The 24,808-nt window shown below is 45.4% G+C and overlaps 1 protein-coding gene and 1 long non-coding RNA gene across 4 annotated transcripts in view; one reads left to right on the top strand and one right to left on the bottom strand.

The window, feature by feature from the left end:
• Nucleotides 1–24,808, top strand: part of LOC129750756 (regulator of G-protein signaling 20) — a 148,420-nt gene that overhangs the window by 99,214 nt on the left and 24,398 nt on the right. For all 3 annotated transcript variants that reach the window (XM_055745781.1, XM_055745783.1, XM_055745784.1), the window contains exons 4-5: nt 13,211–13,439; nt 13,975–14,096. In XM_055745781.1, the coding sequence (XP_055601756.1) occupies nt 13,211–13,439; nt 13,975–14,096 (351 nt within the window). The remainder of the gene's footprint in view (nt 1–13,210; nt 13,440–13,974; nt 14,097–24,808) is intronic.
• Nucleotides 2,626–4,418, bottom strand: LOC129750758 (uncharacterized). The gene is made up of 3 exons (XR_008738483.1): nt 2,896–4,418; nt 2,798–2,836; nt 2,626–2,710 (listed from the first exon to the last, which is right to left on the bottom strand). It is a non-coding gene; the product is annotated as an uncharacterized LOC129750758 (long non-coding RNA).

Genomic DNA, 24,808 nt, shown 5'->3' with positions numbered 1-24,808 from the left:
GAAAAAACAATAACATTCTTCAAGCGATTGATTAAATTCTGAATAAGCGCTTCGCGTTTTTATTTTGTATGGAAATTTTTGTGGGAAAACAAGATTTTTCATCAAAAAAAATCACCAGAATTGTACTGAAAGTTTAAAAAAATAAAACTTTTAAATATTCCTCGGTTTTTGAAGTACCTTGCATTTAAAAAACCACAAACCTAACTTGTACCCCAAAAATAAAAAAAAAACTTGTAAAAATATATTTTGATATTATTGGGTTTACCCTGAAGGAGATTCATTTTAAGTTAGTTTTTCTGTTCAATAAATGAATTAACCGTAGTAACGTGAAATTACTTGATCCAAAAAAGTGTTTGAAAATAAGTTTTGACAGATGTCAGGAAATTGGCTCACCTCCGGCGGTATTTTGTTTCGCTCTAGGCCTTAGGCTGATGTCATGCTGAAGCAACTAGCAACGCGACCTTCAATGCAACGTTCACACGACAAACCAGCTCTCTTTTGAGCTCCATGGAAAAAGCGCAGACCTGTCATACTGGTCGCTTTGTAAAGCGCGACAAATCTGATGCCAGTGTGTTTTATAGCGCGACTAGAAGGAAATCCAATGGAAATATTGTTTTTCTCTATTTGAAGCAGTAATTCCGGGTTTTAAGCACAATAGTAAGAAGATCTGTCCGAACTTGTGATAATAAACTAAAAAACATCTTAATCGGCGAGAAAATTTTCATGAATTCTTAGTAGAAAGGAGGAGAAAGGGGATTATCAGATGAAGAGAAGTGATGATTTGTAGGGAATTTCAAAGCGACAGGTCGCGCCAGGATGACATACCAATGCGTTGCAACGCTTTCTTATTGGAACGTTGCGTTGTGTTGCGTTGCTAGTTGCTTCAGCATGACATCAGCCTTAGACATTACATTCTGCGACACTATATGACGTTCACGAATAGAAGCTAATTTAGACATAGTTGTCAATTTAGATTTGCAGTTTAAAACCCTGTCCACAAAAAAACCCTACCTTGTCTTTAAAGTTTGTTTTTATAAAGAAGTGTATCGAAACTAGTTCATCCATTAGAGAGGGTGTTCCTAATTTGGCATGTATGCCTAATGTTGACATGCCGTTTGATTTTGACACGTTATTTTCGACTCATCACATCTACAAAACAGATGATAATGTAACGGATCATCTGAACTTTAATCATGCATACAATTTTGTTTCCTAACTCTTATGATTTTTAATTTAAAACGCGATTCTTAGCATGTTTCTTAAAAAGCACTATTTTAGAAATGGAAGATTAAAGCTGAATTTTTCAACCGATTTATTTGAAAATTTTTGTCAATTGTTTATCACCAGAACAATTCTCTCGGCGAACAATTTTCTCGGCGAAATAAAAAAACGATTCGCAGCTCCCAAAGCCGCTTTGTTATTTGTTTTTATTTTGGACCGCCTAACCTCAATAAATTAGGTGGTACAATCGGCAATGTCTATTTGCCAATTCACAAATTGTACCGATCCCGAGAAAAACGCACGGATCATCAAGTGCAACGGGAGATGCAAAAAAACATTTCATATCTCATGTGCTCGAGTTTCGGGACCTCAGCTCAAGGCTCACCATGAAAATGACGGAATCCTATGGCTTTGCTCAGACTGCAGGCAGCAACATTCAGACGAGTTCCTGGAAAAAGTAGAAATCAATAGGCAAACAATACTAGAGTTAGCCAAGCGACTCGATACCTACTTTGATGTTCTTGCCATGAAACTGGACACCAATTCCAAAATGATCACTGAGCTGGCCGCTGTCAACGCATCCACAAACGCCATCAACGTCGAGCTAATGTCAGCACGTTCATCGTTGCCAATGCGTGTTGAAGATCCTTTTTCCGAAATCCACGATAGAGTCCGTGAATCACTTGATGCTTCAATGGATCGGCTATTCAGAGGCAGCAGTTTGGATGACGAAAGCTGCCCCGTCTCTCGCAAACGCAAAGCCAACTCAGTCACCGGATCACAGAATAAGCGCACTAGAAACGAAGATATGGGCATCACACAAACTAATTTGGGTTCTGAAAATTTCGATCCCTTACCAACTACTGTTCTCGTCTTTGCCTATTCCTGCTGATATAACACCGCCTGATGATTCGAGTTCTGCAATTAGAAAGCGCCGGTTAGAAATTCATCCGAATAATCTTCCTTCCGACTGCCTTCTCACCACCGAAACGGACCAGCATCAACAGCCGAACAATGCATCGATTGCTCCAGTCTCCGCTAATTTTGTCGATCTGACACAAGAATTGACTTCGAATCAAGTCAACCCAGTCCAATCCCACGCACCTATGAACGCGAATATAGCACACTCAGCACAAAATTCAAACGCAACGAATGCATATCCTACCTTCTACTATCAGCCTATGTGGCCGCCATACAGCGTCCCACCGCCTAGCCACTCGAATGGATGGTACATGCAGCCTCCGACTTCTTTCTTTCCACCGAGTTATCCACCCTTTTCATCTTGGCAACCTGTGACGAAAAAGAAAGATGTAGCAAAAAACAAACAGCCGCGATCTTATGATCCAAAAATTGGCTCTGCTCCAACGACCAGCGCAAAAAAACCAGATGATCAACTCACCTTTTGCGTCCGGAACTTCACGACCACAACATCCTGCGGCGACGTCGTAAAGTTCATCACTTCAAAAAATATCCCTGAATCCGCCGTAACCTGCAGCACGATGACAAAGTTGAGCAAAAGAACCAGTTACATCTCGTTCAAAATCTCGATAAAAAAAAACTTTTCATCGGCACTTACCGCAAACGGATTCTGGCCAGCTGGTATCGTCATATCGCCCTACGAAAAAACAAAAGCTGTTGCTTTGCCACTCAATGCATAGCAAGAATTTTACTCACCCGATCCCGTGGATCCAACCGGACTTGCACAATCTTCCGCACCGAACTTGTTCAGAACACAATTTATAAACAAGCCGTCGGTCTTTGGCGACGCCCATCAAATCATCGACGCGAGTGAACATCTACAAGCTAATGATGATATTGTTTATTCATCGTCCCATACCGACGTAGCTATTGCGTCGCTTCCGAGCAAGCTGTGCGCCTCAACCGTGAACCCTAATCGCAAACATGAATTGACGATTTACTACCAAAACGTTAGAGGTTTGCGTACAAAGACAAGGGAGCTGTTCATCGCACTAGCTGAATGTGAGTACGATGTGATTGTTTTTTCTGAAACCTGGTTGCATGCGGGCATCAATAGCGCAGAGTTTTCTGCTAGTTATCAAATTTATAGAGCTGATCGCTCAGCCCAGACTAGCAATCTAGGAAGAGGGGGAGGTGTTATCATAGCAGTAAGACCATCTCTTTCGTGTAGCGAAGTTCCTCTTCGTCATAGCGCGCACCTCGAGCAAACGTGTGTACGCATCAAACTCGGATTTTGTTCATTATTCATTTGCGCGGTTTATCTGAGTCCTGATTTGACTGCTTCCAGCTACAAATCTCATACGCTCTGCATCGAACAATTATCCGAGCAGCTCTCAAGCACAGATTCATTGTTGGTAATAGGAGATTATAACTTGCCCTACGTTTCATGGATTTTCGACGAAGAATTGAATAGTTTTCTTCCTGATACCGATCTTAACGTTGACGTTCCCGATTTGCTTCAATCGAAGGAATATATTGTCATTAACGCGCTAACAGATTTTGGTTTACATCAAATGAACAACATTAAAAACTCCAACGAGCGTATGTTGGATCTGGCCTTCACAAGCGACTCCACGAGTTTCCAGGTTTTCGAACCCCCTCAGCCACTTCTGCGTGAGGATTCCCACCACCCCCCGTTCGTAGTTTCATTTACTTCAAACACTTTTGAGGATGTTGACGACGCAAGTGACGTTCGGTACGATTTTAGAAACTGCGACTTTAACGAACTCGACTTTATCATACAGCAAGAAAATTGGACCTCCATTCTTGATCCCAGCACGCTTGATGTAGATTCAGCAACTGAGGCTTTTTACTCACGCATTAACGATATTCTAAGTAGAAACGTACCAGCGCGTGCCCGCCATAACCCCAAAAAATTTGAATGGTGGAATCGTGAGCTATCGAATTTAAAAAACCGCCTGAGGAAAGCTATAAAAATTTATAGAGGCAACCCCACCGACATCGCTAAGCAAAGTCTGCCCCCGATTTTCATCAAGCGGTGCTGTGACTCTCTGGCACTTCCGGTAAGCATGATATTTAACAAGTCCCTGGAGACATTTACCTTCCCTAAACTCTGGAAAACTGCTGCAATCACTCCCATTCACAAATCTGGGAACATACATCTCGTAGAGAATTACAGGGGTATCTCTATATTGAATTGCTTGGCAAAGGTTTTCGAACTCTTGGTATTCAACGTAATGAGCACTGTTTCTTCACACATTATCGCAGAATGTCAGCACGGTTTTCGCAAAAAGAGGTCAACTTTATCCAATTTGATGGTGTATGTTCCCTTCGTCAGCAGCTGTCTTGCAAATAAAAAGCAAGTGGATGGAAAATACGTGGATTTTGCCAAGGCGTTCGATCGGCTTCCCCACAACCTCTTAATCGACAAACTTGATAGAATGGGTTTCCCAACTTGGCTGGTTAAATGGCTCGAGTCATATCTTCGAGGCAGAATTGCCTTCGTCAGACAGGGCCACATCAAATCCCAACATTTCACTGTTCCTTCTGGGGTCCCCCAAGGTAGCCATCTAGGTCCTCTCCTGTTTAACCTATTCATGAATGACCTTTGTCAATTAATTGGTTCTGAATTAGTGTTTTATGCAGACGATCTGAAAATGTACCGCTCAATTACGCATTACTCAGACTGTTTGCTTCTTCAGCGAGACCTCGATAATCTAATGCTCTGGTGCCAAGTGAATGCGATGGAAGTCAACCTAAAAAAATGTAAGATTCTTACGTTCACCAGAAGCAGGGTTGAGATTACCCATCTGTACACAGCTGATAGCGTCTCTCTTGAAAAAGTTGAGTCTATTAGGGATCTTGGTGTAATTATGGATAAATCTCTGACATTCAAAGAGCATTTAGCTGTAACCGTGGCCAAAGCTAAAACTGTGCTGGGATTTCTGGTAAGGAACACCAAAGGATTCAGTGACATTACCACTCTCAAAGCATTATACTGCTCACTCGTTCGCAGCGGTTTGGAGTACAATATCCAAATATGGGCACCTAATTCAATTGGAGGGCTGAAACTACTTGAGTCAGTTCAGAGACGGTTCCTGCGATACGCGCTTCCAAATTTACCATGGAATGAACCTCAGCGACTTCCCTCTTACCATGACCGATGTGGAATCTTGAATATCGAACCAATCGGCTCACGTGTTGTGCTGCTTCGTCGTTTGTTTATATTCGACGTCATATCCGGGAATATAGATAGTGCCAGTCTCATCGAAAGGATACCGTATCATGTCCCATCTCGTTCCCTAAGAAATTTTGAGCCGCTAAGATTAAACAATTATGGAAGAAATGAATTTTATAATCCATTTGACATCTCTTGTAGATTGTTCAACCAAGTGTATGTGTATTTTGATTTTAATATAAGTAAGGATAGTTTTAAGCGTAGTTTAAGTAACCAGTCTGTATGATATTAAGTTATCGAAGACCGTGAACAATAAATAAATAATTTTTGTTATTAGAATAATAGAATAATAATAGAAGCTAATTGATAAAAGCTATGTGATTGGACTTTTTTTAATTACAACTTTTTCACATAAAAGTTATCAGTTTCTTGTGTTTTCAATAAAATTTCACAAAAATATTTCTAAAACAAGTTATTTTTTCCCCTAAAAACATTAATAGGGTAGGAGTTGGCAATTCTAGACATGTGAATGATGGGAAGTGCGTATTTCACATTGCTTTCAGTGAGATGAGTCTCTTTGAAGAAAGCGTTTATCGGCTATGGCTCACAGTTATGTGTCATCGGGTACTTCAACATAAGAGCTAATTAGTTGAAGTAACTTTCTATCCTGGTTCTTATGTATTGCTTCAGCATTGTTTTAACTTTTTTGATGTTCGTTTTTTTCCCTGAGAATTCCAGAAAGATTGTTGTAAACGTGTTTACTATAGTAGGGAAATACTTTTCGAGCCATTTCAGTAGGCGGTCGATTAATTATTATTTTATTATTATTATTTTATTATTAATTCATCGAACATAAAAGTTTAAATGAATAGTAGAAAAAAACACGGTCAAACAATATTAAATAATCTGGACTGGCGTATTCGACGAATAAAACGACCTGTAGATTCTCCAAACTGGTGTAAGTGTTCAGCAACCTGGAACATACGCACCATTGCGCTTATTGGCTCATTAAAGCCATACGAAGTTCGATGAGTTTGGTTGAACAGTAACGAGCTAGATCGTAGGATTCTTGATGGGGCACTGAAGTTTATCGTTCCTAGCGAATTTGGCGATTGCACTTCTCCGTTGAAAATTTTTGAGATAAATACTGCCTGTTTAGTCTTTCGGCGGCATCCAAGAGTTTCTAGACCCAAAAGCTGACATCGCTCAGGATAAGCCGGGAGATCTTCGGGGTGGCGCCAGGGAAGGTGTCTTAAGGCGACTCTGACAAATCGCTTCTGTACGCGTTCAATCCTCAAAATCCAACTTAGCTGGTAAGGGGCCCAAACAATTGAAGCATGTTCAATTATTGATCGGACGAGCGCACAGTACAGGGATTTTAAGCATAACGGATCTGTGAATTCACGCGCCACTTTGGTGATGAAGCCGAGTTGACGATTCGCTTTATTGATGACTGAAGAACGTTGACTATTAAACGTGAGCTGTTCATCAAGGATGACTCCAAGGTCCTCGACTTCTGATACCCTGTTTAAAAGCTGGTTACTTACTTACTTAATGATCCCGCGCCGATCCACCGGTGCATAGGGCCGTGGTAAAAGACCTCCAAAGCTGGTTGCCGATTTTATATTCGTAGAGGAGTGGTGTTTTGTTTCGATGAAAAGTGATGACGGAACATTTCGACACGCTAACTGATAATTTGTTCAGTGTGCACCATTCGCTAAAGTGGTTCAAAAGTGATTGCAAGCGAACGCAATCTTCGATATCTATAACAGGAACAAGTATTTTGAGATCATCGGCATATCCAATTTTGGTTCAATCTTCTAAGCTGATAATCAGATCATTAAAGAACAGAGCGAATAAAAGTGGCCCAAAGTTGCTTCCTTGTGGGACGCCTGACCGATTCGTAAATGGAAAGGATACGCTATCACCGAGCTTGATTCTAATACAGCGGTTAGTTAAGAAGGATTTGAGCCAAACAACCATGTTGTTATGAATACCAAGCTTAGCAAGCTTAGCCAACAGAATCCCATGGTCGATAGTATCGAATGCAGCTTTTATATCGGTATACACAGCATCAATTTGTTTTCTCTTTTCTATCTGGTTCATGCAGAATGATGTATATTCAAGTAGATTAGTACAAACTGATCTCCCAGGCATGAACCCGTGCTGCTCATTGGCTATATAATGCGATGACGCGCGTAGAAGAGCTTGGCTAACGACGATATCAAAAAGTTTGGAACCAGCAGACAAACTTGTTATGCCTCTGTAATTTTTTACACTACGACGTTCGCCATTCTTAAAAACAGGGAACATATACGAACTTTTCCATTTGTCAGGAAACTTACGTTGTTGGAACGACTTATTGAAAATTCGAGTTAAAGGCAATGAAACAGCTTCGATGCAGCGAGAGTAAATAACAGCCGGAATCCCATCCGGTCCAGGCGCGAAAGAAGTTTTCAATTTTCCAGCAGCAGAAACGATGAGCTCTTCATGAACTGTGAAAGTATTAAAGTCTATCACATCTGCTGGAACGTAATTAGTCGCTTCGCTGCATTCGCTTTCGGGTGTAACGGAATCTAAAAATACAGACTTAAAATGTTCTGCAAACAAATTACAGCAAGTGTCTGGAGTATTCCCAACAGCTTCATGATAAAAAAACGGACGAAGGCACAGAGCTCGACTTGCGTTTTGAGTTGACGAAGGTCCAAAAACTACGAGGATTTCAAACTAGATTGCACACGCAAAACATGGTTTTTATATAGCAAAGCATTGAGTCTTCGGTAGGCAGTGCTTGCTATTTTAAATTGTTGTTGCAAATCATCAGTTCGATTTTTCCTTAGTCTGCGTAGACTGGCATTCCTCTCACGGCGTAGATTTCGCAGCGTTGGTGTACTCCAAGCGGGTGAAAATTGTGGTTTGAACCTAGGAACGTTTGAATTTAACCAGTCGCTTATTATATCGCAAAAGGATACTGTCATGTCGTCAACTTGTGAGTTACTGAAAACTACATCCCATTCAATGCTGTTCAGGTATTCTGAAAGTAGCGAAAAGTCTGTCTTTCGGAAGTTCAGAGGTCTGCTATTAACTCTTGAAATGTTTGGCGGAGCAACTTCGGCGGGCAAATCAGCGGGCAGATCGAAAACAATAGGTGGGTGATGAACATCTACTGGAGCCAAAGCATCAGGAGCAGCATTCACGAAGATTTTATCGTCACTAAAACCGAAAACTAAATCGAGCGTTCGTTCAAGATGATTCCTGATTGCATTAAATTGAACCAAACCAAGCGAATTTGTTCCATCAATCAAAGCGGCAGCAGCTACACTAAGAGGTGTTACATTCGACAGTTGGGCTCCCGTGTCATTCACTTCCCATATCAGTCGGGGTTGATTATAATCGCCACAAACTATTACAGATTCGCCTTGAGAAGCTCGGGTGCACAGCTCACGTATGGATGCAATATGAGATTCAACAAAATGAGCGCAATTACTCCTGTTGGGTGGAATATAGACAGCACAAAACAGCAATTTTTTTCCCGTCGATGTTAGCAGCCACACAAACTTGTTCCAGATCATTACCGTGCTCTGTCGGAATAAAACTGCTGACATGACATTGTTTTACGGCAATTAAAACACCACCAAAGCTTTTTTGTTGCTATTGCACGAACTTCGATCGCAGCGAAAAACACTGTAGCTATTGCCAAATAGTTGAGTTGAATGGAAGGAATCTGTCAGGCCTGTTTCGGTCAAAACTATCACATCGTAGCTGCAATCAAAAGCTTGCAAATAAAATTCCTCCGTTTTAGTGCGCAAACCACGAACATTTTGGTAGTAGAACCATGCATTATTATTTTGAGGGGCACACGAGGCGATACTGGAATCCAGAGAAGCATGACTGGGAGAAATATATGGATTAGAAAGGTACCGTAAACTGGGGGAACTTTGATCAGCGGGGTAACTTTGATCAACATGAAATTTTTGCAGATAATCATCATTAAGATCGTCATCGGGGATTTTAATGCTCAGGTCGGCCAGGAGGAGGAATTAAAACCGACAATTGAAAGGTTCAGTGCGCACCAGCTGATCAACGAAAACGGCCTCAGACTCCAAACGAATGGCTGTTCGTAGTACCTTTTTCCAGCACCGCCTACAAAGTTATGTCCCTAATCCTACTCCGTCGCCTAACGCCACAAGCAAACAGATTCGTGGGAAGTCATCAGGCCGGCTTCATGGAGGGACGGTCTACGACGGACCAGATATTCACATTACGGCAAATCCTCCAAAAATGCCGGGAACACCAAGTCCCTACGCACCATTTATTCATCGACTTCAAAGCCGCATACGACACGATCGACCGTAACGAGCTATGGAAAATCATGGACGAGAACGGCTTTTCCGAGAAGCGGATCAGACTGATCAAGGCGACGATGGATGGAACGCAGTGCTGTGTGCGGATTTCGGGTGAATTGTCGAGTTTATTCGAATCGCGCAGGGGGCTTCGACAAGGTGATGGTCTATCCTGCATGATGTTCAACGTGGCGCTAGAAGGTGTTATTCGACGAGCGGTGGGCGAAATGCGGGGCACAATTTTCAACAGATCCAGTCAACTTATCTGCTTTGCCGATGACATTGATATAGTCGGCAGATCATCTGCGGTGGTGGAAGACATCTACCGCAAACTGAAACGCGAAGCAGGAAGGATTGGGTTGATGATTAATACGTCCAAGACGAAGTACATGCTGGCCTGCGGATCCGATACCGACCGAACCCGCTTGTCCAGCAATAACAAGGTCACAGCCGACGGCGACGAGCTGGAGATAGTCGAAGACTTTGTCTATCTCGGCTCACTGGTGACCGCAGACAATGACACCAGCCGTGAGATCCGGAGGAGAATTATCAGCGGAAGTCGTACCTACTATGGACTCCACAAGCAACTGCGGTCGAGAAGACTTAGCCCTCACACGAAGTGTAACCTGTATATGACGCCCATTAGACCGATTGTTCTCTACGGGCACGAGACATAGATATTGCTCGAAGTGGACCTGCGTACACTCGGAGTATTCGAGCGACGAGTGTTAAGAACCATCTTTGGCGGCGTACAGGAGGATTGAGTGTGGAGGCGAAGGATGAACCACGAGCACGCACGACTCTACGGCGAACTTAGTATCCAGAAGGTGGTGAAGGCTGGCCGGATACGCTGGGCGGGACATGTTGCGAGAATGCCGGACGACTGTCCTGCAAAACAGGTGTTCGCTACGAATCCGGTAGGAACAAGATGAGCGGGGGCACAACGAACGAGGTGGATAGACCAAGAGGAGCGTGATCTAGCGAACGTGGGGTGTCCGAGAAATTGGAGAACGGTTGCTATGGACCGAGTGAATTTTAGGAACTATGTTCGTCAAGTTATGTCGTGAGACGGAATACTATGTAAATAATGTGATCCTCGGAACCAATAGCTGTTCTGGGATTTTCCTGAAGGCTGAAAGAATTGAGATCGGCCGGTAGTTGTTCACATCGACTTTGGACCCCGCTTTGTGGATCGGTACGACTTTGGCGGCCTTCAAACAGTCCGGATATTTTCCAGTATATAGACTTTCATTGAAAACATCCCACATTAATTTAGAGAAGAAGCTAAAATGAGTTTTGATTAAGTGTGTAGGTATTCCATCAGGACCAGCACTTTTCATCGATTCAAGGTCTCGAATCTTCAGGATTACTTCTTGATCGGTAGCCGGTTGCAGAAATATCTGACTCGTAATGGTGGAGGCAAGCTGGGTTCCTATGCTTGTTTGGAATTTGTTGGAAGATGTATACCATCATGTCACCATCTACCGCCCAGTTAAGCGGTTTTTCAACTTCAAGCATGTGTAATAAAAAAACGACGACAGATTTTTATTTGCTTTCTTTTCCAATACATCTCAAAACTGCTCTTCTTTCAATAAAAAATTTGACGCAATGCGAAAAATATACGCTTTTCGAAATAATTAACTAAATTTTGGGGTGTTCAACTGGCCCTATTACCGCCCACTCGACTTTTTTGGGTATCAATAAGGTTTTCTTAAGGAAAAACTATCTAACAACACGGAAACTGTTCTTTCTAGTATTTTCCATGTAACGAACTGTCATAACCATATTTAGGAACTTGAGAGAATACATTTTGTGAAATTTTTCCCGCAAATTTTGTACAAATTTTAACAAAGTGCGTTGACTGACAAAATGATGATTCCCGGCAAACAGCCTCAAGTAACCGGTTACTTTCAGCGAAAAAACATCATTTTCTATCATAATCCGACTAAATTTTTCTTATAATTTACACATTTGACACAATACATGCGTTAAAAACGAAGAAATTGTGCGTGACCGGTTATTAGGAACCCACACTTTTTTTTGACACCAATTATCGCCCATCACTAAACGCTTCAAAAAACAACAACGTTCGAAAAAATCAAAAATTTTCCGATGCAAATCTATTCTACGAAAATAAATCTATCGTTTCAAGTCGATTTTAGGTCAAATAAGTACTATCTTGAAAACAAAAACCTTTTTTGCCCTAGGAGTACAGTAATGCTTAGTTCGCTAACAGGCGTCGAATTCAACAATTTGACCGGAAACCAAGAACTAAGCATTTTATTTCTGGCTATAGTTAGCATAATTAAGTGATGTTTTTTAAGTGAAATGGTCGAACAATGATGCCGACACAGAACACAGGTCTTATTTTTGGAGAAAACATCCCAGTTTTTTTCAGAATACAAACAAAAGGGTGATTTTGGGCGGTAAATGGTGTCTGGGCGGTAGATGGTGACATGATGGTAATTCACATGATAAATGCATAGAATTTTAAGTTGGATTATTTAAAGTTTTATATTTTATGCTGAGAAAGCACACCAAAACTGATAAAAAACAGCGTTTAGAAAAGAATTTTTTTACAGAGGCGTATTTTTACATTCATTTAAAACATTATTGCTGAATCGTGCGCTTTTTATTTGTTCACTATTCTTTTAAGCAAGTTGTTGTTATGCATATTGTTTACAGCCAGGGATTTCATTTCATATTCAAATGGATGTTTAAAGCGACTTTTTGAAAATTTTCTATTTTCAACTACGATGTCGAGTTGATGTGCATCTTTTTCTCGTAAACAAGCTGGCTTTTGACGAAAAACTCGACATTGAAACAATCCTTACATTCGAAACAACCAGTTTGGAAAAGAAACGGTGGTAAAAAATTATGAAAAAAGAGTTTATTTACAAAAATCTAAAATTTTGTCTCTAAACCCTACCTGGGGTAAGTGGGGTCGGCTTTATATATACTTGATGTTTACACATTTTTTCAATTTTCTCTCCTTCATCCAATACATATAATTTGGCTTTTTTTAGCATTCGGATCATAAAAAGTTGGGAAAAGTACTTGTTTGTTCTGGAATAAGTATATATTTTCGATAAAATCGAATCTCGTGTATTGCAACACAAAGTTACAAACAATAATCATTGAAAGTAATAGTTCTATGAACTTTTTTCTAAATTTTGAACGGTTCAAGCAATAAAGTAACGTATACAACCAAGAAAACACAATTTTGTTGAAAATTTCTTGAGAAATCAAAAAGCAAATCAACTGTCCTGCTGATTTTTCAAAGTTGAACTATACGAAAAACCGTCCCCACTTACCCCAGTGTACCTCACCTAATTTTGAAGGTAAACAGCAACTCAACACAAATGATTTGAAAAATGATTTTCCTAAAAGCTCCCTTTTGGTTGTGTCTCGTTAAAAACAATAATTCCCCATTTCACTCGAATCCATTCGTCTTCATTAATAACTGTAGGCCTCCCCAAGACTGTAAAGCTAATAGCCTGTTGATATCTATTTCTCTCCAATCCACCAGACCAACGCTAGAGGAAATCCGCAGCTGGGGCAAGAGCTTCGACAAGCTGATGCGAAGTCCGAGCGGGCGGAAGGCGTTCCGGGAATTCCTCCGGTGCGAATACAGCGAGGAAAACATTCTCTTCTGGCTGGCCTGTGAAGAGCTCAAGAAAGAAACCAACCCGGAGGCGATAGAGGAGAAAGCTAGGTTTATCTACGAAGATTATATATCGATTTTATCACCGAAAGAGGTAAGCAATTGTTGGGTTGGGCGCTAATTGATACTCGTACGATTATCACCGCTTTGTTGAGTTGAGAAGGGTTTTTGGTTCGGGATTCGAAGGATATCTCGTCGAGTCTGCGGAATGGTTGACTGAATTTGTTGACAACTGATGAAATACCTTTCCAATTTAGAATCTTAAACAGGGTGTGTGGTCATGTTAGTTTTTCAGAGACAAGAACATGTGAAATTTACATGTCCATAATTCAATTCATTCTAGAATTTATTTATTAAAAAAAATATCACAGAGAATTCTGAAAAACTCATAAACTAGACCACCTTTCAACCCACTGCGGTCTGAGCTCGGTGGAAAGTCTTAATTAAAACTTGATTAAACTAAATTATTTCATCTTTCCCATGTCTGTCCGTGTGCTGTCATCGCTGCTGGCTGGGCCTGTCTTGGGGGCACCTTTCGGGTTCATCGTTATTGCAAACCGCCTGCTGGATGGCTGGTTGGCTGGCTGTGCCTTGCTGTGTAACTGAATGTCCGGACGGAAACTCTACAGGTGTCGTTAGATTCCCGAGTGCGGGAAATAGTTAATAGGAATATGGTGGAACCAACGCCGCACACATTCGACGAAGCTCAACTACAAATTTATACACTTATGCATAGAGATTCGTATCCGAGGTAAGTGAGAACATAATTTAATTGCTGGGCAATTTCGGTAGTTGTTAAGAGTTTCAGTCTTTTGACAGGCAAATTGTTGCGCTAAAGTATTTTCATTTGATTTCATGAATAAGCCACATACCTACGCATTTTGAAAGCGTGAATCGAGAACATGTGGAATTAAAAAAGAATCGACGTATCTATAAATTGGAAGGTCTACATGTGGTTACATCATTAAGACTTTTTTCATTGCATTTGAATAGGTACAATTTGAAAATTGCTTAAAATTTCGTAGCCAACATTATCCATGGAAATAATTGTTGTTTTTTTTTCGAAACTACACATGTCCAAGGTTGATTTACCTAACCTCGATATATTTTGTCATGCTCTTCTTACTAGGACGGCATTTTGACAACTGAAGAGTGAATTCCAAAATCAAAATAGAAGCAACATTCTACACACACACACACACACACACACACACACACACACACACACACACACACACACACACACACACACACACACACACACACACACACACACACACACACACACACACACACACACACACACACACACACACACACACACACATACACACACACACACACGCACACACACGCACACACACACACACACACACACACACACACACACACACACACACACACACACACACACACACACACACACACACACACACACACACACACACACACACACACACACACACACACACACACACACACACACACACACACACACACACACGCACACACCCACACATACACCCGCACACACCCACACATACACACACACACATACACACGCACACACACACACACACACACACACACACACACACACACACACACACACACACACACACACACACACACACACACACACACACACACACACACACACACACACACACACACACACACACACACACACACACACACACACACACACACACACACACACACACACACAAACACACACACAAACACACACACACACACACAAACACACACACACATACACACACACACACACACACACACACACACACACACACACACACACACACACACACACACACACACACACACACACACACACACACACACACACACACACACACACACACATTTCTATCGGAAACCGACTCCATTGGTGAAGGTGTGAAGCTAACCGTGCCGATGTACCTGGAAGGCTGGCGGGTCGTTAAGTCACGCCAGTCTCTAACGGTTGCCTGTGGGGCACCGGGACACACCCCACAGTATCCCAGTCCTTGCTGCGCTAAGCAGGTCACTGGCGCAGTGGACCGTTTGTTACCTGATTACTCGTGGGATCAAATATGCCAAAAAATCTAAAAGAAATGAAAAAGGACGGAACGGATAAGGGCGAGAGCTCGAATCCGTTCGGCGGGAGTGGCCTTAGGCGTTCGCCGGTTAGGCAATCTGCCAACCCGGTGGACCCGACGGCAACGTCGGTGGAAACACCGAGCGAGGTGCGAGCGGACCCGTACGATCAAGTACAGGAAGCGCTGGAAGACCTACTGAGCTCCCCGGAACTCCAAGATCCGGGAGCTCCAGTAGAGTTGGTCACGGCCATGGCTGGCATCGCTGACCTTGTGGAATGTGTGAAGGGGAAGTCCAACATCCACAAGGAAATACGCGAGAAGCTAGCCAGGGTGATGCAGCTCTTCATCGCAGCCAACAAAGCTGTGGTGGAACGGCTTGCGGAGCCTGAGGCCGCCAGACCAAAAGAACGAGGGCCGGCAGAGACCCCTCTGAGGGCGGACACCATCCGCCCAAAGAAGGTCAATGCCTTTGCCCAAACAGAGGGCAGCCTTGCGTTTGCTGGCAACAGCAAGCGTAAGAGAGGGTCTCCCGGGGAACTCAGACCCGGGGACCCTAAGAAAAGAGCGGAGGATCCGTCTGTCCGGCAGGATCCTGCGGCCAGCGCTTCCAAGCGGGCGGAAGGCCCTGCCGAAAAGGCAGATGAGCCGACGAGCGCAAATACCGGATGGTGGACGGTATCGCGCAAAAGGGGAAGGCCCAAAGGTGCGGAGACGGGAAAAGCCAAACCCCAACCCCAACGACGCAAACGTCGCGTCAGGGAGAGGGGCGAGGCGATTGTTGTCAAAGCACCTGAGGGCACGTACGCAGATGTCTTGCGACAGATGCGTACGAACGAAGATCTCGCCGATTTAGGCGAGAAAGTTCGGAGGATCCGTCGGACACGCACCGGCGAGATGATCCTCGAACTGAAGCGTGGTGCTGGAAACTCCAGCGGGACCCTTACGGTTAAGGCAGCCGAAGCTCTTGGCGACAAGGCTGAGGTGCGTGCCCTCTGTAAGGAGGTGACCATCCGGGTTAAAAACCTGGATGAAGTCACAACGGAAGACGAACTGCGGGTGGCACTGGTCGAGCAGTGCAAAATCTGCTCTGACCAGATGACGGTTCGTCTGCGGAATGGCCCTCCCAAATCTGGTATGCAGATTGGGCTGGTCAGACTTCCGGTTGCAGCAGCAAACGCCGCACTTAGGTGTGGGCGGCTAAAGGTGGGATGGTCTATCTGTCAGATATCCATCCCCCAGCAACCGGACCGGTGCTTCAAGTGCCTGTTGAACGGTCACAAGTCGTTCGACTGCACTGGGCTAGACAGAAGTGGCATATGCTGGCGCTGCAGCGAAACCGGCCACAAGTCGGCTAACTGCAAAAAGCCTGCTAAATGCCCTGTCTGCGCTGGAGACCACGCTGTTGGCAACCCTAGGTGCCCCGCCTACACAAAGGCGCAGGCGGTACCACCCCGGGCGCCAAGAGCATAGAGGTCGTCCAACTTAACCTCAACCACTGCTACACAGCACACCAGCTGTTGCGGCAGATGACAGTTGAGGAAAAGTTGGACATCGCGCTAGTGGCAGACCCATATCGCAGAGCTGCGAATGGCATTAATTGGGCGACTGATGATGCCAAACTGGCCGCGATATGGGTTACAGGTAGTTTCCCCATACAAGAAGTTGTGGCGACGGAAAACGAAGGCATGGTGGTGGCCAAAGTTAACGGGATCTACTTCTGTAGCTGCTATGCTCCCCCAAGATGGTCCTTGGAGAGGTTTGGCACTATGGTTGACAAGATGGTGGATGTGCTAATGGGGAAAAGCCCCATCGTTATTGCTGGCGACTTTAACGCGTGGGCCGTTGAATGGGGTAGCCGCCTCACAAACCCCAGAGGTCAAACTCTTTTAGAAGCCCTGGCGAGGCTTAATGTGGATCTGGCCAACGTAGGGAATACCAGTACCTACCAAAGTTGGAACGGGAGCGAGTCAACCATAGATGTCACCTTCGGTAGCCCGGGGTTGGTAAGCGATTGGATGGTGAGCGGGGCCTACACGAATAGCGATCACTTCGCAATTCGCTATCGGCTAGGCTCAAGTACGCGGACAGGTAGACGCGAGTCTCGTACAGGAGAACGCCTCTGGAAGACAACGCAGTTCGACCAGAACGTCTTTGTCGAAGCGTTGCACTGGGAGAGGAACCTGGACAACCTGTCCGCGGAAGAACTGACGAGGGTTCTAGCTCGCGCTTGCGATGCTGCGATGCCGAGAAGGGCCAAGCATAAAAGCACTAGGCCACCCGTCTATTGGTGGACGGAGGAAATTGCGGGTCTGCGTGCCGACTGCCATAGGGCAAGGCGCAGGATGCAGAACGCAAGGACCCAAGAAGAGCGAACGGAGCGTAGGCCACTCTTCACAAGCGCGAGATCGGCCCTCCGCAGGGCCATCAACGCAAGCAAGAGGGCACGTTTCAAACAGTTATGCCGTGACGCCAACGACTGTCCATGGGGTGATGCCTATCGGATAGTCATGGGCAGAACTAAAAGTGGGGGTGCACCACCTGAAACGTGCCCCGATAAACTGAGAGTCATCATCAACGAGCTGTTCCCACAGCACGATGTTACCCGCTGGCCAACAGTCCCGTATGACTGGGACACCAGCGCCGAAGAGAGGATAACGGTGGAAGAACTTCGCGAGATCGCCAAGTCTCTCCAACCGAGGAAGGCCCCCGGACCGGACGGCATTCCGAACGTCGCGGTGAAGGCCGCGATCAGGGAATTCCCCGATATGTTCCGAACATCGTTGCAACGATACGTGACGGAACGGGTGTTTCCTGACACGTGGAAACGGCAGAAACTTGTTCTTCTGCCAAAGCCGGGTAAGCGTCCAGGAGACCCATCGGCATATCGGCCGATCTGTCTACTGGATACAGCGGGTAAGGTTCTGGAGAAGGTGATTCAGAACCGACTTCAGAGATACACGGAAAGTGAGGGCGGACTCTCGGGGAAACAGTTTGGTTTCCGTCGAGGTCGCAGCACCGTAGATGCCATCCGCTCGGTCATCGAGGTAGCGGACAGAGCCAGGCTGACCAAGAGGAGAGGGCTCCGCTTTTGCGCGGTTGTCACTCTGGATGTGAAGAACGCCTTCAACAGTGTCAGTTGGACAGCGATTGCGTCGTCGCTCATCCAAATGAGGATCCCGGCATATCTGTATAGGCTTGTGGAAAGTTACTTCCACAATCGCCAACTGCAGTATATGACCGGCGAGGGTTTGCGAACACAAGAGGTTTCGGCGGGTGTTCCACAGGGGTCAATACTCGGCCCGGTTCTGTGGAACATCACTTACGACGAACTCCTACGAACGAGCCTCCCATCGGGAGCCGAACTCGTAGGATTTGCAGATGATGTAGTCCTCTTGGCGAGGGGCTCCTCAACAGCGGAGGTTGAGCTACTGGCCACGGTAGCTATCCAGGAAGTGGAACGCTGGATGCACTCCAAGTGCCTGCGTCTAGCCCACCACAAAACCGAGATGGTGCTTATCACCAACCTGAAATCACCCCAAACAGGTACCATTGCCGTTGGACCGTGCAACATCGTGTCCAAACGCGCAATCAAGTACCTAGGGGTGATGATCGACGACAGGCTCAGCTTCACGAGCCATGTCGAACACGTGTGCAAGAGAGCGGCAATGGCCACGGCCGCACTCACACGAATGATGCCGAACTCCTCGGCTATCCAAAGCAGCAAAAGGCGGATCATTGCAAGTGTGACCACTTCGATCTTGCGGTACGGAGCAGCGGCCTGGAGGCAGGCCCTGGGAGGAAGCTGTAACCTGCAGCGACTTAGCAGCGTTCAGCGGCTGATGAACCTGCGGGTTATCAGCGGATACCGGACCATGTCGTCCGAAGCCGCCTGTGTAGTAGCGGGTGTTATGCCCATCTCGGTTTTGCTAGAGGAGGATGTCTATTGCTACGACAACAGAGACACGCCCAACGTTCGAGATCTCGCCAATGAGGACTCGATGTCCAACTGGCAGCAGCTGTGGGACAGCTCAACGAGAGGAAGGTGGACCCATCGTCTGATCCCGCACATCGGGAGCTGGATCGGAAGAAGGCACGGTGAAGTGGACTTCTATATGACGCAATTCCTGACTGGTCATGGATGCTTCATGAAGTACCACTACCGGTTTGGACATGTGGCTTCGCCATATTGCCCAGATTGTGGTGACGTAGAGGAAACACCCGAACATGTGGTGTTTGTCTGTCCGAGGTTTGCGGCGGTACGTACTTCCATATTTGCCGCCTGTGGGCCTGACACGACAGCAGATAACGTTGTACAGAGGATGTGTGCGGATTCCAACACTTGGCATGCGGTCAGCGATGGGTTCACCCGGATCATGACTGCCCTGCAGAGGAGCTGGAACCAACGGCAGTCCGCGAACGGTGTAGGATGACTCCATCGGCGGGGAGCATCTGAGTAGTGTGCGTCCGATCCCTTGATCGAAGCTACAAAGATAAGGCAACATCTTCTGCGTAGCGGAGGTCAGGGGTGCGCCGCGAACGTGTGTAGGATACCCCAATGTCGGGGGGTATCCGAGTAGTTCCGCTTCCTAAGAGGGAAACTGCGGGGATAAGACTTTACCTTCCTCGTAGCGGATCTCGAGGGAAGAGGGTTAACCACTGTCGGGGGATACCCACGGGTAGAGAGGCTCTCGACGCCGGGCGAGCCTCTCGAGTCGGTGTAGGATGTCGTCATCGTCGGGAAACATCCGAGTCGTAGCGTTCCAAGTCCCGAATGTGTGCCGTGACAGGCGCGAGTCTAGGATAAGCTGCTCTCGATTTGGCACACAACGGGCAGGAAAATCCGCGGGCCAAAAATCCTAGGGTTGCCAACCAAGGGGGATAAAGAAGACCGGACAACGGTCGGAGTAGACTGACCCCATCGACGGGGGGCTGTCGAGTAGAGTGCGTCCGACCCCACGGTTTGAAGTTACAAAGATAAGACAATACCTTCTGCGTAGCGGATGCCGTGGGTGCGCCGCGTTTGTGTGTAGGATGCTCCACCTTCGGGGAGTATCCGAGTAGAGCGGTTCTCAACGACAGAAGCTGCGGGGATAAGACTCGACCTTCTTCGCAGTGGAAATCGTTGGGAAAGGGTTATTCCACGTTCGGGGAATACCCACGGGTAGAGTGGCTCTCGACGCCGGGCGAGCCATTCGAGTCGGTGTAGGATGACGTCTTCGTCGGGAATCATCTGAGTCGTTGCGTTAAGTCCCGCGCGTGTGCCGTGACAGGCGCGAGTCCAGGATAAGCTGCTCTCGATCTGGCACACGACGGGCAAGGTGGCAAACTTCGAACCCTGAAGATAAGAGGTCGGGCTTCGAGTCGTTAGAGGAGAGGTCAGGCCTCAAACCTTCAGGCGGAGAGGTTTGTGTGGTCAACCCCGAGTCTTTATGATAGGAGGTCGGGTCCCGAGTCGTAAGAGGAGGGATCAGGCCCCTTACCAACAAGAGGAGGGGTACAAGTGGTCACCTCGAGTCATTACGAGGAGAGGTCAGATTTCAAGTCGTTAGAGGAGAGATCGGGCCTTGAATCGTGCAGAGGAGAGGTAAACCTCGAGTCGATGCGAGGAGGGGTCGGATCTCAAGTCGTCAGAGGAGAGATCAGGCCTCAAGTCGCGAAGAGGAGAGGTTTGTGTGGGAATCTCGAGTCATTGCGAGGAGATGTCGGTTCTCAAGTCGTTAGAGGAGAGTTCAGGCGTCGAGTCGTAAGGATGAGAGGTTTTGCTGAAAGTGGTCTCGTTAATGAGTATTGCCTTTGAGCGCATTAGCGCGAATAGACCTCCCACTATTGAAGCATAGTGTACTAAACAGTTCGAGGTGGGAACCAGGTCTGCGGCCCCAGGTGGAGTTTAGGGAGTAGGGGGTATACACGGAGTATATCATGAGTCTGCCCATTGTACCCATGGACCCAGAGTAGCAAACTGGGGGGACGCGGTGGCTCGCCGTGCCTTGGAATACAATCCGTAAACCGGGATTTACCACCTGTGGTTACCAACTAAAAAAAAAAAAAACACACACACACACACACACACACACACACACACACACACACACACACACACACACACACACACACACACACACACACACACACACACACACACACACACACATACACACACACACACACACACACACACACACACACACACACACACACACACACACACACACACACACACACACACACATACACACACATACACAAAAGCGGTAGCACACCACCTGAAATGTGCCCCAACAAACTGAGGGAAATAACGAGAGAGCTGTTTTCTCATCATATAATTAATAGCTGGCCGCAAGTCCCGTACGACTGGGATACGAGCGATGAGGAGTTAATATCGTTGGAGGAACTGCGGGACATCGCCAAATCCCTTCAGCTGGAAAAGGCTCCGGGTCCAGATGGTATCCCGAACATTGCAGTTAAGACCGCGATTATGGAATTTCCCGAAATGTTCCGATCGTCACTGCAAATTTGTATAGAGGAAAGGATGTTTCCAGATATTTGGAAACGACAGAAGCTGGTTCTGCTGCCCAAACCAGGAAAGCCATTGGGGAACCCATCGGCATACAGGCCAATATGCCTACTGGATACGGTTGGAAAGATTCTGGAAAAGGTGATCTTGAATCGTATCCAGCGGTACACCGAGGGCGAAGGCGGATTGTCCAACAATCAATTCGGCTTTCGAAAAGGGCGATGCACAGTCGACGCCATTCGAACTGTCATCGAAACGGCTGATAAAGCCAGACTCAAGAAGAGAAGAGGGGACCGTTTTTGTGCGGTAGTAACATTGGACGTGCGTAACGCCTTCAATAGTGTCAGCTGGGCAGCGATTGCTTCTTCCCTTATAAAAATGAGGATACCGAAATATCTCTACAAATTAGTGGAAAGCTATTTCCAGAACCGCAAGCTTCTATACATGACGAGCGAAGGATTTCAGGAAATGGACGTTACAGCTGGAGTACCGCAAGGGTCGATACTGGGCCCGGTTCTGTGGAATATTACGTATGATGAGGTGCTGACATTGAGCCTGCCAGAGGGAGTAAAGTTGGTTGGTTTCGCGGACGATGTCGTGCTACTAACGACGGGTTACTCTACAGAAATCGTCCAGCTAAGAGCTTCAGAGGCTGTAGAAGCGGTAGAGAGCTGGATGCACTCCAAAAGTTTGCAGTTGGCTCACCACAAAACCGAGATGGTCCTGATATCAAACCTGATTTCACCGCAAACAGGCAGGATTACAGTTGGATCATGCACTATCGAATCAAAGCGTGAGCTTAAATATTTGGGTGTGATGATTGACGACCGGCTCAGCTTTAAAAACCACGTTGAGTATGTGTGCAAGAAGGCGGCAACAGCAACGGCCGCACTCACGAGGATAATGGCGAACAACTCGGTGATCCGAAGTAGTCAGCGAAGGATAATTTCGAGTGTAGTTTCGTCAATCCTTCGATATGGAGGGGCGGCCTGGAAATCTGGTCTTAACATCCAGTGTAACCAGCAGAAGCTGAACAGTGGCTGCTTTGCAAAGGAGTTGGAGACTGACGCAAATTGCAATTGACGAAGGATAACGTAGGGTAACTTTACTAAGCTTAAAGAGCCCGAAGCTATGAAATGAACTACGCAAAACAATGAGCGTAGCCGATGGGACGTGAAGATGATGTTGGGCGGTCAGGATGATATTTAATTAAAATATGAACTTCTTGGCGAGTGTTGCGAAAGTAGCGCTATGCGTGAATTGGACACCCCCTTACCGAAGCATTGCCTTAGGGCAGGTACCGGTTTGGGAATTAGTCTGACGCCCCTGGTGGAGTTTAGGGCATATGTATATACGGATGAGTATATAACGAGTTGACCCATTGTTCCCATGTAGACACGGCACTCGACGTGCATTGGGAACAATTCGTAAAATTCCTTCTTCGAATTTACCACCTGGGTAACCAAAAAAAAAAAAAAAACACACACACACACACACACACACACACACACACACACACACACACACACACACACACACACACACACACACACACACCTTCAAAATGAGGGGTGTTCAGGTTTTTTAAATGCAAAATTGAAAGTAATACGTCAAGTTGATATTGACCAAATTTTAACCGTATCACCCTTTAAGAGCGCTTTATTATAACATACAGTGCATCCAGATTTTAGATTATTTATGCTTTATCAGGGGAACATATTGTTTCACTTGGTGGACTGTATCGAGCAAAAAAGAAATTTTTTCTTTAAATAGAACGCCTTCCAATATGTTCTCTTTAATTCCCTCGTCCTCTGTACTCATCAAATGCCATTGTTCTATTTTCGCTAAAGGTAAGAAACATTAAAGCTGACGTCATCGTTGATGGATTTATTCGGTTGGAAATTTAATCGCTTTTCTTCTTTACCCAAAACCCCATTCCACCTGGTGTGTGGTATCGATTATTATAGATTGCGATCATCACTGGCGGGCGCCTTTGAAAGCTACATAACCTCCAAACAGGCAACTTTTGCATATCTAACAAACTGTTCCAACATACAAGTCTCTCCCGTTTCCGATTAGTATCCGAGCATCCCTGCCATGCCATGCCATAGCATGGCAAAAGGTTCTTTTTGATTATTTTCCCCCCAAGCGTGACTAATTTGAGCCAACCGATGCCCTTTTTGAGCAAACATAGCCAGTTTCAATCACCTGCCGCCATCCGCCGCCGAAGTACACCGCAAGAATGTTGCCGTTTCAGTTGCCATGAATTGGGCGTTTATCTTTTGAGGGGATTAGGGAAACATTCTTTCATCTGAATGCATCTTATTTTCCCCCCAATAAAGGTTTTTCAAAAAAGTTCGAAATCCTTAAACAATCATATATCTACCAGTAAAGGTCGCGGGAAACCCAGCTCACAGCTCAGGAGGATTACAGAGTGTAACCACCATGTATCTTATCTTCCGTTCTACTGAACTTTCGCTAGATTATGCTCCAGATACATGTGTTTGTGTAGATATGTTTATTTTAAATGTGCAACAAGGGTTTCAGATCAAAGGTAATATAATTTATGAATAAATAATTAGATCTTTAGAAAACACTGCACTGTCTCTCTTACTTTGATTGATAACTTGATCTGAGGCTGAAAAGTTTTGATAGGTACATTTTGAGAAGACAATCCTGATACATGGGTTTTGCATCCATTATTCAAATCTGGCTTGTTAATATGTGGTAATTTTTTCTGATTTCATTGAATCTTTTATATTTTAGGAACAATTAGCGTTACGTAATTGGCTATTACTATGAGTAGTCAAAGTACTACGAATTGTTCTGACTGTTTAAGCAAATTAA

Source organism: Uranotaenia lowii, chromosome 3 (assembly GCF_029784155.1).
Source record: "Uranotaenia lowii strain MFRU-FL chromosome 3, ASM2978415v1, whole genome shotgun sequence".
Classification (NCBI taxonomy): Eukaryota; Metazoa; Arthropoda; class Insecta; order Diptera; family Culicidae; genus Uranotaenia; species Uranotaenia lowii.
The sequence above is the reverse complement of the archived record's forward strand: the minus strand, read 5'-3'. Positions and strand labels throughout refer to the sequence as shown.